This window comes from Charadrius vociferus, unplaced genomic scaffold (assembly GCF_000708025.1).
Source record: "Charadrius vociferus isolate BGI_N301 unplaced genomic scaffold, ASM70802v2 scaffold321, whole genome shotgun sequence".
In the NCBI taxonomy this organism is placed as follows: Eukaryota; Metazoa; Chordata; class Aves; order Charadriiformes; family Charadriidae; genus Charadrius; species Charadrius vociferus.
The window spans coordinates 2,307,500-2,323,529 of record NW_009646934.1 but is presented as its reverse complement, the minus strand read 5'-3'; the positions used below and the strand labels follow the sequence as shown (position 1 = coordinate 2,323,529).

Genomic DNA, 16,030 nt, shown 5'->3' with positions numbered 1-16,030 from the left:
AGCCCTAAAAACCCCTGTGAAAAACAAACAAAAAAAAAAAGCAAGAATTTAGGATTTTAGTTCTGTAATCCCCCTGGGCAAGATTTCAAATCGGTGTTTGTGCAGATTATTTTTAGACCTATTAGTTTCCTCTGATATATTTGATCACATGGCATTGGTGAATACATTCTATTCATTTTAATAAAGTTGATACTATCATATTGTTTCATGAATCTCAGGTTTTAACGTTTGGCAGTTGTCCTTTAAGGTATTCTTCAGTTATCCAAGATATCAGGTGTGGTTTGATCTTGATCAGTATATATATGTGAAATGGTTGGTTTTACAATACAGCATGCTTACTGAATCAGAAGGACGTGAAAAATGAGAGTACAGCATTTAGTATCTATGTAAATTATTAAAGCTGTATTTCTCTGGAATTTAGTTATGTAGTAAAGACTTTGGTCCCCCTATGAAGTGGCTTTAGCATGAAGTTTTAAGGCACATTATGCATAAATTTCATTATGGTAAAGTTCTATGAGAAGTCTAGTGGGATTGGTTGATTCTGTACATCCCACACTGCACTGTTAAAGAGTACTGCTGCTGCAGATCGACCAGAACAACGGCCTGTCTGTTTTTTCTTCCAATTCCATCAGGAGGATTTCAAAAATTTTTAATCCAAACCACATACTTCAGAAACTTGTTCTGGAAGCATGCACTGGTACATTTACACTAGCAGAAGGCATGATATCTAATGGCAACAGGAAGGATAGGGACGAGCAGGCAAAGAATCTTTCAACCTCGACGATCCGCACGAGAATATGAAAGAAAGTCAGGAAACAATTAACAGATGAACTGCATTTCTTCTTGTCTTTGTAAACCTAAAAATACTTTTCTATTTATGTTTTAAATTATTTTAATCACTAACAAAAAATCAGTAAAATGGAAAATCCAATAAAAATTTTCCTTTTGCTGTATTGTTTACAGTTCTCATCTATTTTGATTTGAAATGAAACACTGATGTATTTTCTCTTTAAATAAATCCCAATTAGGATACAAAACTTAGTCATAAAACTTGATTTATGATTTCTGAAACAAATAATTTGCCCACTGAACTCTTAACAGGAGTGCAAAATCATTAAAAAAAAATTCAATACATTTAACCTTCGAACATGTCTTTTCTAGTGCAGTTAAAATTACCAATGTGCTAGAGAGAAAGAACTTTCACGTGTGTAGGTTTCAAAGGATCAAGAAGCACCTGCCTGATTTAGTTTAGTTTAGAATATTTTGAAGTACTGTCTGTATCAAATCCTTCTGAACATCAAATATTCCACTTGACTGGGAAAACAACATTGTTTCATAGATCTAGTTGAGTCAAAACTAATTACCAACCTGGCTACGTACTGGGGCGGGGGGGAAGCCTGCCTATTAATCTTAAAATCACCTCCAGAGTGACTCTCTGGATTTTTTTATGTTGATTTCCAGATCTCTAATGGAAAGCAGAATGTAATTGTTCTGCCAGTACGGTAGAGCAATGAGACAAACCCATCTTTAAACAACCTTTTCCTCAATAATTTGAAAGAAAAGATAGAAAAACCATGCACAAGAGGAGACTATCTATAAGTTACTAAAGCACAGGCAAGTAGAGCAAAAAGAGCATCAGCCACATGTCCTTTACAACCAAGCTTTTTGTGAAAAATCAAACTTTCAACTCATCTTCCGGAAACAGAAGGTAGAAAATTATGTATGAAGCAATGGAAAAATTACGATATCAACAGCTTCAGGCTGACCATCACATTCTGCTGTTTTTTTTTTGAATGATACACCACAGGCTGCAGAGCATGTGACTGAGTATAAAAATAGAATATAAAAAAAACCCTATAAGAATATAAAAGATTACCTGCATCTTTTAAAAGATTACTTGACACTATGGTGGCATTTATAACCTGAGGAACCTAAAAAATAATCTAACGTGGGCTCTTTTTTTTTTTTTTTTAACAGGTGTGAAAGAAGAACACAGGATACAGAGCTTAAAGCATCAGCTAACAATACATTAGAGAAAGAGCACTATATTTTAAAGGACTAAAACGAGTCATTAGAAATGTCTTGTTTGCATGATGTAACACCATCAACAGTCCTCACAATCCCTTTTAAAGACACTGGCTAATATTGTAACATTCCCTGTAATCTGTTTTATATGAAATTCTGTTAAGGTATCCAGCTGTGGCTTTTTTTCTCCATAATACTGAACGGAAAATTGTATTTCAAGAAATATAGTAAAACCTGTTTATTTTTCCTAAATTAACAATACTATTAGTTTCACTTAAATACTATTTCTCATCCATTATGAGAACAACTACCTAAGAAGTCTTTTATAAGAAAAAACAGCCTTCAGCTATTTTCCGGTGAAAAACGTACAAGTATTTTTATAATTTCAGATTCAACTTTCCAGGTAAAAAAACAGAGCACAATGCCCTCACTAACACGGGGCTGATTATTAATAATGTTTTGAGATACTTTAGTATCTCAAGATCAAGCAGTAACAGGAAATTGTGTTAAACATACAAGTGTCTAAGTACTAAATAGTCTTTAGATAGAACAAAAAAATTTAAGATGGCAACAACAACTTACAGGATATATTAAAAATATATTCGATACAATATTATTATTCAGAAAATACTAAATGATTAGTTTACTTACATAATGATTCTTCTGTTCAGGAACCAGTATTTTCGTCTATGCCTGTCATATCCAATAGGTTCATGTCGAATGTACGGTTTATTTTTTTGGATTTCAGCAACACAGTCAGTTACTCCAGGCACCTTATGTGCTACGCAGACCTCACACTGCCATTCATCTTCTGGTACCTCTTCAAGAGGTGGTTTCACGCACTCCAAATGGTACACAGCTGAACAAGTTTCACAGCAAAGCAAATCCCCAAGTTTGTGACAAACCCTACAATGATCATCATACTGAATCACCCCTTCCGACATCAACTCTTCACGTGCAATGTTTGTTGTAAGAAACTGATCCACTAAGAACTGCAGAACTTTGATTTTATTCTCTACTGGTCCATAAGGATAGTCCTCTGTCTCTTGGTAAGGAAGAACATGATGGTATTCCTTGTCACTCTCACAATATACCCGCAGAACCTCTGGCCACGTCATTCCATCTATGAAATACAAAGTGGAATTAACGCTATCTTTGAGGTCAGCAGGTCCAAAGGTAGTATTTGAAGTGTCTTCTTCACGTAAAACTGCTTTTAAAAGCACTATATGCATCTCTGCCATAAGTGTGCACTGCTCTTGACTTACCAGAGCAGCACAGAAGTCCTCAAAACGAAAAGGAGAGAGGCGTAAAACAGTGCCAAAGTTCCTCAGTACCTCATAGATGGCAATAACATTCATTATATGCTCACTAGGCACCATTAAGTCCTCTGAGGATTTAGGAAACTCCAAGGGTGGGATATCTTTTTCTTCCAATATCGGAGAACGAGGACGATGCACTCTTTGTCTTCTCCTACCTGGAATAAAAAACAACAATAAGAATTTTGCCAGTCACACATTAACATGTTTAGACATTTATCATCAATGATGGTGTCAAACTTTCTAAGGATGCACATCTTCACAGTTACATAAATGTAATAATTCGGCTAATAATCTTATACTTTAACTATGAAAATAAAATACACAAGATATCCAAAGTTTTGCTTTAGACACTTAGAGCAGTTGCATTTCCCATATAATATAAATCTATTGAATCTTTAAAATGATGTCTAGAATTTTAACTGTTTGAATTAGTTAAAATTTATTTCCCTCAGCCAAAATACTAAGTTAGATTTTTTTTTTCTCATTTTTATTCAGCATGACTACTTTATCATTCTTCCTTGGAATTTTAACTTTAAACTTGAAGAATTGAGCTTCAAACAACAGATATTCTGTATTAAAATACTGCAAGCTATTCTCCTATCCAGCAATAGTATACAGGAAATATCATTTCAAGCAGATGTCTTAGGACATCAATTTTAACCAAATTAAAAGACAACCTCAATCACTTTGTCCACTGCTTTCTAACTAGAATATTTCTGCTGGATACTTACAAGCCAGAAACAAAAGTGAAATGTGATGTTTTATGAAAATGCTTCAGGAACTTCCAATTTAAAAACAACAACAGAACCCCCAAAACAACAAAAACCAACGACCCTCATGCGTCAATAAAACGGGAGAGAGCACCACAGAACAAGGAGGAGATAGAATTATGGAAGGACAAAGCCTCACACAAAAAGCTAATCTGAAGAGCTGTTTCACTACCTAAAAGAAAAGACACTGAGCACAATTAATTCAGTCTCAGATGGTAATTCAGATGAGATGCTACACATTCTTCCCTTTAATTCCACTATCCTTGATGCAGAGCAGAAGGAAAAACAGAAGAGGGAAGCTTCTGTACATGGCACTACTAGAGAGATGAAATATTTCAATCTTCTGTCAAAATGACGAAAGAGTATCCAGCTACATGCAACTGTTTTGCAGCTACTGGTTAAAGTATTCACTCATTAAACCTACTTTGTTTGTGGGATCTAGTTTAGACAATCTCATAAACTGATCATAAAACCATTATCTTGGTTTAAAACCAAGAACTAAAATGAAAACTCTTGGACTTTGGGTCCTCTAAGACTCTGGTCCACAACTAAATTTCATAATTATGAATTCTACACAGAGAAGTGTTCATCAGGATGCATTTTATTCACAGAGAAAATCCAAAGGAAAAATGAAGTTGTCCATAACAGCAATTTCATATGCACACTTCCATAAAAAGTGACATATATTACGCATTGTGTGAGACTGAAGAGTGACACAACCAGTATTCTGGAATATTAAACTTCACATTAATAATTTCTTGATCAAATTCTGTGAATAACAGACCGCCCGAATAAGAGTTGAAGAAAATTTAAACATAAAGTAAGTTCCAGTCATCTTGGATATTACCATTAAGAGGAAATGGTTCTCTGGGGCATTCATTCAACCCACCCTACTCCCTCCAATACTCCCGTAAATGCAAGAAATAAGTCCAACAGGGAGCGTGGGGGAGCAAAGACCTGCTAAGGCAGGCAGATACTCAAAGACAGTTTCTGCTAAATCTGAAAACACCATCATTAAAACTTTAATGCATTGAAAAGGAAAAAAGTTACTAAAAAGAAAAGCTACCTTTACGAAACATCTTGATGCATAATAGACGTTTGCCAAATGATTCCAGAAGAATAAGTCAGTCATTGAGCTAGTATGGCAAGATGACACCAGATACATCTCTCCCTCTCAAACTTTAAAAAATTAAATCTTATGCAACAAATTAGACACACTGAAACAATATAGAAGATGAACTGCCAGATGTTTCCATTACAGAAGTAATGGGTCAACATCATCTGCGTATAAAAATAATTTTCCAAGTGTAGTTAAGTTTGAGTTCTGACTGTGGAAAATGCAAGAATGTTCGTATGACTGTCTTCCAATACGCTCCTGCACAAATCAGTGGAAAATGTTTAATCATGGCAAACACACAAAAACACAGGAGTGTCACAGCCAGGCACAAAGCAAGCATTCTTACAGCAAGAAATATCTAGATTAAACCCAACTTTTCTATCATCATGATCCAGAATCATATACACATAAACCAGAGTTGGTTTAATTAAAAGACCCCCAAAAAACCCACACACGTGCACAGTCTCAGATTCAATTACTTCAGCGTTCTGAAGCTTCCTTCAATATCGCAGGGCAGTGTAGGAACAGCCCTAGTAGGTGCTCACGCAGGACAACAACAATGCAGAACAGATATTCTGAAATCACTACTGGTCTTCGCAGAGCCCAAATATCACAAAAAGCTGGCAGGGCTATAAACTAGGGTTCCTTCCAGTGTTTGCAACTGTAGCAGAAGAACATGTCTGTCACACCATAAAGCCATAAAAGAACAGCCCTTCAAGGAAGCAAGCAACAAGAAGGATAACCTTGGTTTACCTAAATTAATCAGAAGTGACAAACCCCCCCAGTGATTTCAGGGAAAGATAAACTAGACTGAAGGAACACTGCTGAAAAAAGCACAGACTCCTTACTTCCTATCATTTGTTGAGATTTTCTGCTCTGAGAACAAAATCGTAATTGTCCTATGCATTATTTTTATCCTTCAGTGAAAAAAAACAGGCAATCCCCATATACCATCTTTGTTGATGTCTCCTTCACAAGAGATAAACAGTGCTGTATTTGTTACATCAAACTAACAAGAGAAGCAAAAAAAAAGCTTAAAACAAGGAATTTCTAATATTTTCAGAAAAAGTTAAAAAAGTTCTCTAACGCTCTTAAAAGGGAAGCATAATGGTACAATTAGAGGTCTAGAATAAATGTGTTATCAGGACACAAAGTATGTCACAATACAGTCATAAAAAATTCTGCTTTGGTACGATGTAACCATGTGGTTGCATTATTCACACCACTCTTCACCTCCTATTTAAATCGATTTACATATTTTCATGTTTGCTTTGGTATAAAGCACAGAAATTTCATAAGTAATTGTAAAATTTATAGTTTAGACAATAAAGAAAAATATATTACATTTAAAAAATGCATGCTTCATTTGTCCACTGCTTTGTGTTATGCCTCACGGTACGCAGCACAGTTACCGCACCGTACCACCCAACACTCCCAATCCATACTGTAAATCCCACACCACATCTCAAGAGTTCAAATCATTTCTCTTTTCAGACACTGCACTGCTTTGAACAATTCTGCACTGCATATAATCTGGTTTTCAGAGCTAAAAAAGGGAAGTATTCAAAGACACAGAATATCCCAGACATATTTTTCTTGAATCGCTTGGTGGCATAGTATTTCAAACCTCCCCCCCTCCCCTCCCTCGTTTCACTTAAAATTTGTTACTGATATTTGTTATACCCAGGTTGAACAGAACTCGAACTTGAGAATAGAATCAAAGTGCAATTTGGAAATTCCAAACAATTTGTGTTTAAACATATTACTGTTCGATGCATCAACTGCAACCTCAAGAAGCACCTTTAAAAAATAAAACAAGAAAAACAAAAGCCAAGCCAACAAACCCAAGCAGTCTAACGGCCAGTAAAAAAGAAGGACATTCTCTGCCAAGATGCTCATAAATCTTGAAGCATTCTAATTGGCTGTTGAACTTAAATTAAAAGTGTAAGGCAATGGAATATGATATAATGATGTCAAAGCACTAGCGTCTCTCTTGAGATGAAATTTTTGGTATTCTGCTGGCTGGGTTGGTAACCCCCTCCCTTGGCGCTAGCTCAGAGAGTGGAAGAAAGGCAGTTTTGCACTCTAAATAAGGACTCTCGGCCTGCTTATAATTCTGATAATAACAATTTCTTCATTGCTAATTATCTGCAGTGTGCTGACAACTCATACAGCTCACACTACTCAGAAGCAGTTTCAACTTCTGTGAAGCTCTTTGGAAGATCACAGTTCAAATTTACCCAACTGTTCTTCAAAAAAATCCCACAAAAAAATAAATCCCTTAAATTTTGAAAAAAGTTTTCCTACAATAAACATACCCAACTTTTCAAGCTCTTCACTTTCAAGGAAAGTCTTCTCTTTTCCACAAGGCAAATTGTCCAAGGCGTGAATTTGACATTCACTGGCAGACACAAACACCCCAATACCCCCAACTTTGGTCTCTTCAAACATTTGCATGTTCAAATTGTTTTGTTTTACTTTTAATTATTTTAGAGATTCTGGGATTTTACTTTTTTTTTTACCTGTAATTCATCATGGATTTTGCCCTGATTTTTGAGTACTATTTGTGAGAAAAAGTGTTAACTGATATTTAGTTAAATTGATTTAAAAGTAATTAATGACCTTAATTTAAGTATTTAAGAGAAGTGCGAGCTTGTATAGACTACACAATTGATGATTAAACAATAACAAACATTTATTTTTATTTGGGATGCTACATATGTGCATTACAATATATATTTAAAATAATATATGGAAATGAAATAGTATAGCAAACTCAGTGCAATGACCACATTGAGCAGTCAACAGAATTACACTGTTGCTCTCTTTTCTTCACTTTGTATTACTGCATCACCTACTGCCATTAATATTTTTCAATTTATCTTGGTATAGTTTAAATAACTTTGTATAAGTCATTTTTATGATTTGCCCTGAATAATTCCCCATTTCTGGAAATCTCTTCTTGGAGCACCAGGCTTTTTTTGTTTTAAATAGAAAATGCAATATGTACTACTTTGTCTAAAACAAAAAACATAGAGAGGAATCCAAAGCAGGTGTACTAGCAGAAGTTACTTCTCCTTTAAGCACCACCACCACTTGACCAGCTAGACTTTTAAACTTAATCTAGATGTAGTCTACCCTCAGTTAAATAAAGTCAATTTACTCACACTGATGTTTCCCAAAATTACGTTTTTATTACACGTAAATTTTGTACTTCTGAGATCATTTCTGCATATTAACCAAACCCCTGAATCAAATTACACATTCAAGTTTGAGCCAGTACAAAGACAGAAAACGTCCGCTTCTACACCATTCAAATTCCATAGCTTTCTTTGGAAGGATAAACTGATCTGCAATAGCCTCCTGCTGCCACGACTGGACTATTTACAGGATCCAGATCATCTTGAGTGTCTCAGCATTATACTTCTATCTAGCATAAACTTCTTTTAAATCGCATTCCTTCACTAGTTGTCTCCAAAAGTGATGAAGTAGTCTGCAATGGTTGCCTCTCCCTACTTTGAATTCTCTAGTTGAAGAGCTGCCTGTAATTAAGATTAAAGAGTAAACAATTTTATTCATATGGCACATTTAATTATACATATTGATAATTATAGTCTACACTTACCATAATCTATTAAAATAATTTATATTACAAATATTGAAGCAAAACACACTAATGGTATCTGAAATAAAATGAAGTTACTGAACTAACAGGCTAAGCACCCAAAGCCAGAATTTACTGAAGCACTTTAAAAAGCTCCAATGTTTGCTTTTTTTTTTTTTTTTTATTTCCATCTGTTCTACCTATTTGATTCAATTCCTGACCCTTTCAAAATTTAGAAATGAAGCGGAATTTAAAAAGACCAAAAAGCATGTCTCCATTTTCATTCACAGACTGAAAGAAGAAAAGGGAAAGTTACATCCGTTCTTTAACTCTTTACCACAGGGGGATATGGAACTTAATACTTTAGCCATCTTTAACATATCTTCCAGTTTACGTAGACAGGCTTTGAACAGAGTATTTGAATGAACTATTTACATCAGTGTCCAGAATACGGGAAGGTTGCACCATGACTAAATATGACTTTCATGCTCTTTGTGCTTTAGTTGTATTCCAATTACTATACATGTGTAGCCTAACCAAAATCACAAAAATTCAGTTTTGCCTTGTCTCACTTACGTTACATACCCCTTCACTCCAGAGCACAGTACTAGTAAATGTAGCGTTTCAGCCCAATACATTTCATGTAATGGACTGGTGAATGGAGGTCCTACATAACAAGTATTCTGCCAGAACCACTGTCTTGTTTAAACAGGGAGAGCAGTAGCTATACTGGTATGACCTAAAAAATAAACACTGGTTCCAGCATTTCTTGATTAGAAAGCTCACAATTGGTCTCGCTTCTCTTAAAACTTTCCCTTCCTCACAATTTCTCAGCACTTGGGCACTAAGACTCCAGAGCTTAGAGTTCCTGTTCACAGTTGCAGTGGAAAGAATAAACTTGATAGAGAATAGGGGACAGAAAAGACAGAATGAGGCGTTTCAGATACTTCAGTAATCTATCCAGGGGGGGCGGGGAAAAAATAATAGGACAGATCCTTCCCCCCAAGCCACACTGCACAAAATTGACCCCAGCAAGTGAAAATACTTTTAGTTTTCCCCCAATAAGAGATTAATTTTTGGCTTCAAGTTCCACAAGTCAAGTTGAACTACACTACTCACTCTTACATAAAAGTCCATCTTTAGTAAATAGAACTGGGTTGGTTTTGTTTTCCAGATCATGAGTCACTACAGAAACTTCTCAACATAAAGACCAATTGGCAGTTATATGATGTTCCGGAAGCAGGAGTACTCCTTCGAGAAGATGCCCTCTCCTACGTTTTCCTTCCTCCTGGAAATCAAACTCACTAAGACTGTCCTATTTTTGTTTGGTTTTAATAAACATACAAGAATCAGACATTTGCTGTGGGATTACTACTTTGTATTGCTACTTTGCACCAGTCAAGTTTCAAATGAGAATGTACAGCAACACCCAAGTTCTTCTTAGATATCACTGAGGAAACTGAAAACAGTTGATGAAAATCTGTAAGAGAACATTTTATGTGTTTTTTTTCTTTTTCTTTTCTTTCTACAGCCGAATGCATAAACTGGGTATAGCTGCACATTTGTCACAGCAATATCCAGACTGGTTCCTTAATTAAAAGTCAACCTCTTGAGAGAGCATTTGCTCAGCTTACACCAAAGAAGAAAAAGCAGTACAGTGAATCAGTTTAACATAAAATAAGAATATATTATGAAAAGCAGTACCAAAATAGAAAAATCTAAATCTTTTTCTTGAGATGGGCCAAGATTACAGGCTTTGACTTACACAAAACACTTTTTTTCTCTTTAAAAAATGCCAACATGACAGTAAACATGTTTCTAATACTCAAAAGTCAAATAATCTCTTCCAGAAAAAATTTCTGAAAGAGCAAAATGCATTTGTAACTACTTGTAAGTGCAGCTCCAATTTGAATATTGCTCTGCAACAATCGTACCTAACCCAAGCATATTTATTTTGCCTGGAAAAAGAAAAAGAACACAACCACAAACCAGATTAAATTTAAAATCTAACCCGACATTAGAAATGAGACATTCCAAGCACCACAAAGGCTTTAGAAGTTGAAGCACAAATGAAAAAATAACCAGTTACTAGACTAGATTCTGAGAGCTTCTTCCTGAGAACACTCATATCACAGAAATTCCCAACACACACTGCTAAGTTAAGTTTGACTACTGCCCTGAGTTGTACAAAACTAGGTCTTTATGTTCTTTAAAACCTGTTTTAAAACTTTAAAACTTTTGGTTGTTTATTTTTTTAGTTTATACATCTGTCAGTAGTATACTTCTAAATCAAACTAGGGTTCTCTACTGATTTTACATGAAGAATTTAGTTTCTCAACATTATGGCCATTGGTACACTCTCAGTAGGAGCCAGAAATACAAACCCCATATATTCCAAGGCATCATTTTAACACTTGGATAACTAATTCAATACACGTAGCAGGTAGCAGATGAGATCCCACACTGTCATTCTGATAAGTACTCAGAGTCATTGTCCTTTTGTTCCTCAAACCCAGGCAAAAAAAACCCAAAACCCAAACCCAAACAACCCAGCTAATACTATATTTATAATTGATATTATTTGTAATTGCATTAATATAAAGATTTTCAAGAACATTCTGACAGATAATTTCTTAGTTGGGACACACGCAGGATAAGTTGTAACTAATTTCAGAAGTTAGTGAGCCCTGACAGCCAGCCCCAATTTACTAAAATCCACATTTATTCACTTTACACCAGTTCTATGCAATACAACGGTCAGCTATGGAATTTTACTGCAGACCTACAAAAAAAGTTTGCACAATAAACTCCTCTGCAGTACATCAAATTATTTTGCCTTTTATAACAAACATACTTTGACAATGGTATGGTATTTGCTGTAGAGAGCTTCTTAGAAAGATGAAGCCACAAATGCCTTCTTTAGATAAACTGCAAATTTGCATGTCAATACAACAGAATCGGCCACAGATTTACTTGTTTGGCCTTCTACACAATTCCTTTGCTGGGACTCCTCTTACATTTTTTTATGACTGGCATGACTAACTAGCAGTAGTTCCTCTAGACTACAAATCAAAGTTCAAAGTACTAAATGGTAAAATGAGAGCATGCCAGATTTAATTCCGAGAATGTGGTACCCTAGGTAAGTTATTTGGGAGGCTGGTAAATCTTCTCACATAACAGACAAAAGAGGCTGCATATCTTACTGTTGTATCTCAATGTCTCCACTTAAACAAATCTTCAAGAGCATGAAAATGTGTTAAGATATAAAATGACTACAGACACACAAAATGCAATGCCTCCTTTCCAGTTAAATTCTTTCACTCTGAAGATAAAATCACACTGGTGAAGTAACTGGTTAACAGAAGTGAGTCAATCACTGTAAATGCTCAGACTAGCAAAATCCATCTAAAATTTTATTTAACATATTTTAAGACAAATTTTGGCTCACAACTCCACTGTTGTGCACTTGCTTGTTAGATAGACTGGTGATTATTATCTCAGCCAAAATCTAGATGTATAGCTCTTCCTAAAGCTAGTTTTCCAAATTTTGATGAAGAAAATCAAGAAACAGAAAAAATTAAGGACTTCTAGGCATCTTGATTAAATCCTTCTTTTAAAATTCTGCAACATATGAAAAATACTTGATATCTATAATGCAATTGTGACAAGCCTAAAGTAGAACTTATAGCAAAGAGGTAATGGCAAAAATGTGTAGTGATACAAGATACATAGGATATCTATCCTGAAAGTATATCTACTTTTGTAACCCCGGAAGGTAGAAGAGAGAAGGGATGTTACACACAAAAACTTCTACCAAAAGTGCATCCAGCAGAAGAAAAACCAATGATAAACGTCATACGCATTCACAAAATAAGCTTTCACTGTACCATTATTAAGCGTTATATCAAAAGCATTTTATCATTCTGAAGATTTTGCTTCTTTGAATACTTGAATAATAACATAGTAACAGAAGTACTCCTACATCCAAGTTCAAGACACATCATAAACTCCCCAGCAGAGCACAAAAATTGAGTCTTTTTTGGCTAGACATTGAACCGTGATCTTTTAATTCATTGTTCAATGTAAGTTTGAAAAAACTGTAAGAAGTCCATCACACATTTAAGTGGGATGTGACTTATGTGTAAAATCTTGGTTGGTAGAAGAGTTTGATTGAGATTCCAATTTTTCAATGCCCTGCTCTGAAAACAAACTCTTCAGCCCCCAAAACTATATCCTGAAAGTGGCAGTAATTCAGGCTGCACATGACTGAGGGAAGATAAGCAGAGAACGATCATTCAGCATCTCTTCTAGTAGAAAAAAACCTAGTGGGCACCGCAGGATTCCATCAGGGGCCAGCTTAAAACAATGGAGGAGGCACTCCTTCAAGCCCTCCAATTAACCACAGGAACTTTGTCACCGTATATTACAATTTGTCTGGTTGGAAGACAAATATAGGAAAGAAAAAATCCCATATCTAAACATAGCTAAAGACCAGTTCTGGCTCAGCATGCACCTGAGTCAGAGAGCACTGGAGCCCATGAAGGAACTCCGAAGACATACCACTGTATGCTTGCCCTATTCTTAACACTCTTCCTGCACTGGCTGCTGTCAGATAAAGAGATACTGAGGTTAGGTGAATCTTTTCCTTGCCTATAATGCTGTTCTAATTTCAAGTATCTCCTCCTGGATTATGATAAGATGAAGATTTCAATGAGTGCCACCACTGTGTAGCAGTGCTCACAACGTAGGGATTTGTTCAGCAGAAACAAGACACAGACTGAGCTGATCGAATGAAAAGTTCTTACTTTCTTTGCAAAAGGGCAACAGCACGTCTGGGAGAGAGGGAAGGAGACCTTTAGGCGAATACTGAACTAATGAGAACTGCCAGTAAATTGCCAAAATAACAACACAGATGTTTTAACTATCAAATACTCAGTATATATATATAAAAAAAAGACACATAAGGATGAAAAACACTTACACTTAAACTTATCTTAAAAAAGTTAACTGAAGTTAGCCTGACCAAGTGAGAAATAAACATATAAATGATCAAAATGGTTTCCGATACACCTAAATACCGCATAAAACCTGTCTACACTTGCACAACAATGCACACAGAGCTATCTTGTTATTTGCCAAAACACTTAAGTACATTTCAAAAATTGAATACACCCATACTCTGTAGAACTCATTTTAAACCTGGATGCTCATGTAAAAAAAATATGTTCCTGACCTAGCCAAATATTATTTCCCTGACAAAAGCATCCTCCCCGCCCCCCATTAAAGTTACCACAACTAAGCAGAAAACGAAGAGTTAAAAGTCAAGAGACTACTGTAGAGTTTTTTTCTTCTGTGAAGCCAGGCCTCAATCTTTAACGTAACAAATAATCGGAATTTTCTATTTGATTGCAGGACATCCCTCCAACAGGTAAACTAACATATTAAAAAATATCTCTAAATTAAATTAATTTAGTAAGGTATGTACTTATCTTGAGTCATTTAGGTTCCTGAGCATATGAATACAGATTAATATATATATATAGACAGACATACAGAGTTTTCTAAAGGACTATTATAAAGTCACATAATGAGCTGATACCACGAACTCACCAAAATAAAAACAAGTGACACATTTAGTAGCCAGTACTTCCCCCTTTTAAAAAGTCACCAGCTAACTACTCAAAACTACACTCCTTTTTTAATTAAGATGCAACGTATTTACACCAACAACCTGTTCCTCCCCCCTTCCAAATTAGCCAAATACTTGTATTTGTAGCAGTATTTGCTATCCTGTAGCCCAATTCAGAAACACTCCTAGGTTATTCCTAAGGTTAATTACTCCCCTGGTTCAGACTTTAAAAAAAAAAAAAAACAACAAACCAACAAAAAAAAAAAACAACAAACCAAAAACCTAAGCTTGAACTCCATTCTGGAATGAATTCGAATAAATCCAAAGTGCTTAAGTTTAGCTAAAGAATTTCTGAAGCTTGAAACCCACATGGTTAATGAAGTAATTAAGGACTAACAGAAGAGCAGGCCTTAAAAATTTGAGCCCAAATTTGCCACTAGATGTTAAAAAAAAAATTAATCACAATGATGTTTAACGAGTTTTAACCCCAACATGAGTTTTAAAGGTTGCCATATCTTAAGATAAATGCAGTATTAAAAAAAAAAAAAAAGACTTTTGACCCAACCTCCACCTTTTAATCTTTGTGTTTAACTAAAACTAGGTTTACACCCTTGCAATGAGGCCCTGTGCACTTTTCCCCAAACTATAACAATGCAATCTCCATTTTGAACAATGCACCTCATTTCCCTCCTTGGAAAGCTAGTTTCGTCTTAAAGCCAGTAAATGCTGGATCCAGTTATACCTCTTATTTCAAGAGTCTGAAAATTTCGGTGTTTATGGGTGGGGTTTTTTTTAGGCCACTTCAAGTTCCATGTGCTTCCTTTTAACATCAAGTTATATTTGCAAGCACAAGGCAACCTTTCCTGTATATATTTGAAAGGACCTCTTTGCAAGGCATGCATCTCGTTTCCCTTGTTTTTAAATATTAAGCGAATGCTCCATACACTTTTGACATCGTTTGCAACATGTTCTGCTGTATGATGCATTTCTGCAGTCACCAGAATCTCCATGCATATTTGCAAAGCATCCCCTTGTTACAGCATGTACTGCCCTCCCTCCCTCCCTCCTCTCAGTGCATGTGTTTGTAAGCATCTTCTAATGTTCCCTGCATCCGTGGGGTTGCAGTCGTTAATTTGCATACCCCTCTCTCCCTGTGAGTGCTTGCAGGCATCCCTTACATACACGCATGGGAGGAAGAATGCGTGCGGACTGTATTTGCAAACCTAGAGGGAGCATGTGGGGTGCCCTCGACTTGTTTTAGTTCATCCCACTGACTCTCTACCTGGGGTGCTGCTGTAGGTGCTGTGGCTCCTGAAGCTGCTCTCAGTGCAATAACTGGCATCGTCTTCATCCTCCATCTCTTCAGGGTAGTCAGAGTCGTCGTCCTCCTCCTCCTCCATTATCTCCTCCTCCTCTTCCTCCTCGGAGTCCTGGTTATCCTCGGGGTCTCCCTCCTCTTCCTCCTCGGACACCATGCTCTCCTCCTCCTCTTCACTCTCATGATCATCGTACACCACTTTGCTGATGCTCCTCCTGGACGAGGCAGCCCTGCCTTGGCTGTTGCAG

General features: G+C 36.0%; 1 protein-coding gene across 1 annotated transcript in view; it reads right to left on the bottom strand.

Annotated features, from left to right (window-relative positions):
• The window catches only part of BPTF (bromodomain PHD finger transcription factor), a 56,176-nt gene extending 40,323 nt beyond the window's left edge, over nucleotides 1–15,853 (bottom strand). The window contains 2 exon segments of the mRNA XM_009894780.1: nucleotides 2,677–3,499; nucleotides 15,747–15,853. Of these exon segments, the coding sequence (XP_009893082.1) occupies nucleotides 2,677–3,499; nucleotides 15,747–15,822 (899 nt within the window). The 5' untranslated portion in view covers nucleotides 15,823–15,853.
• Nucleotides 15,854–16,030: the final 177 nt, after the last annotated feature.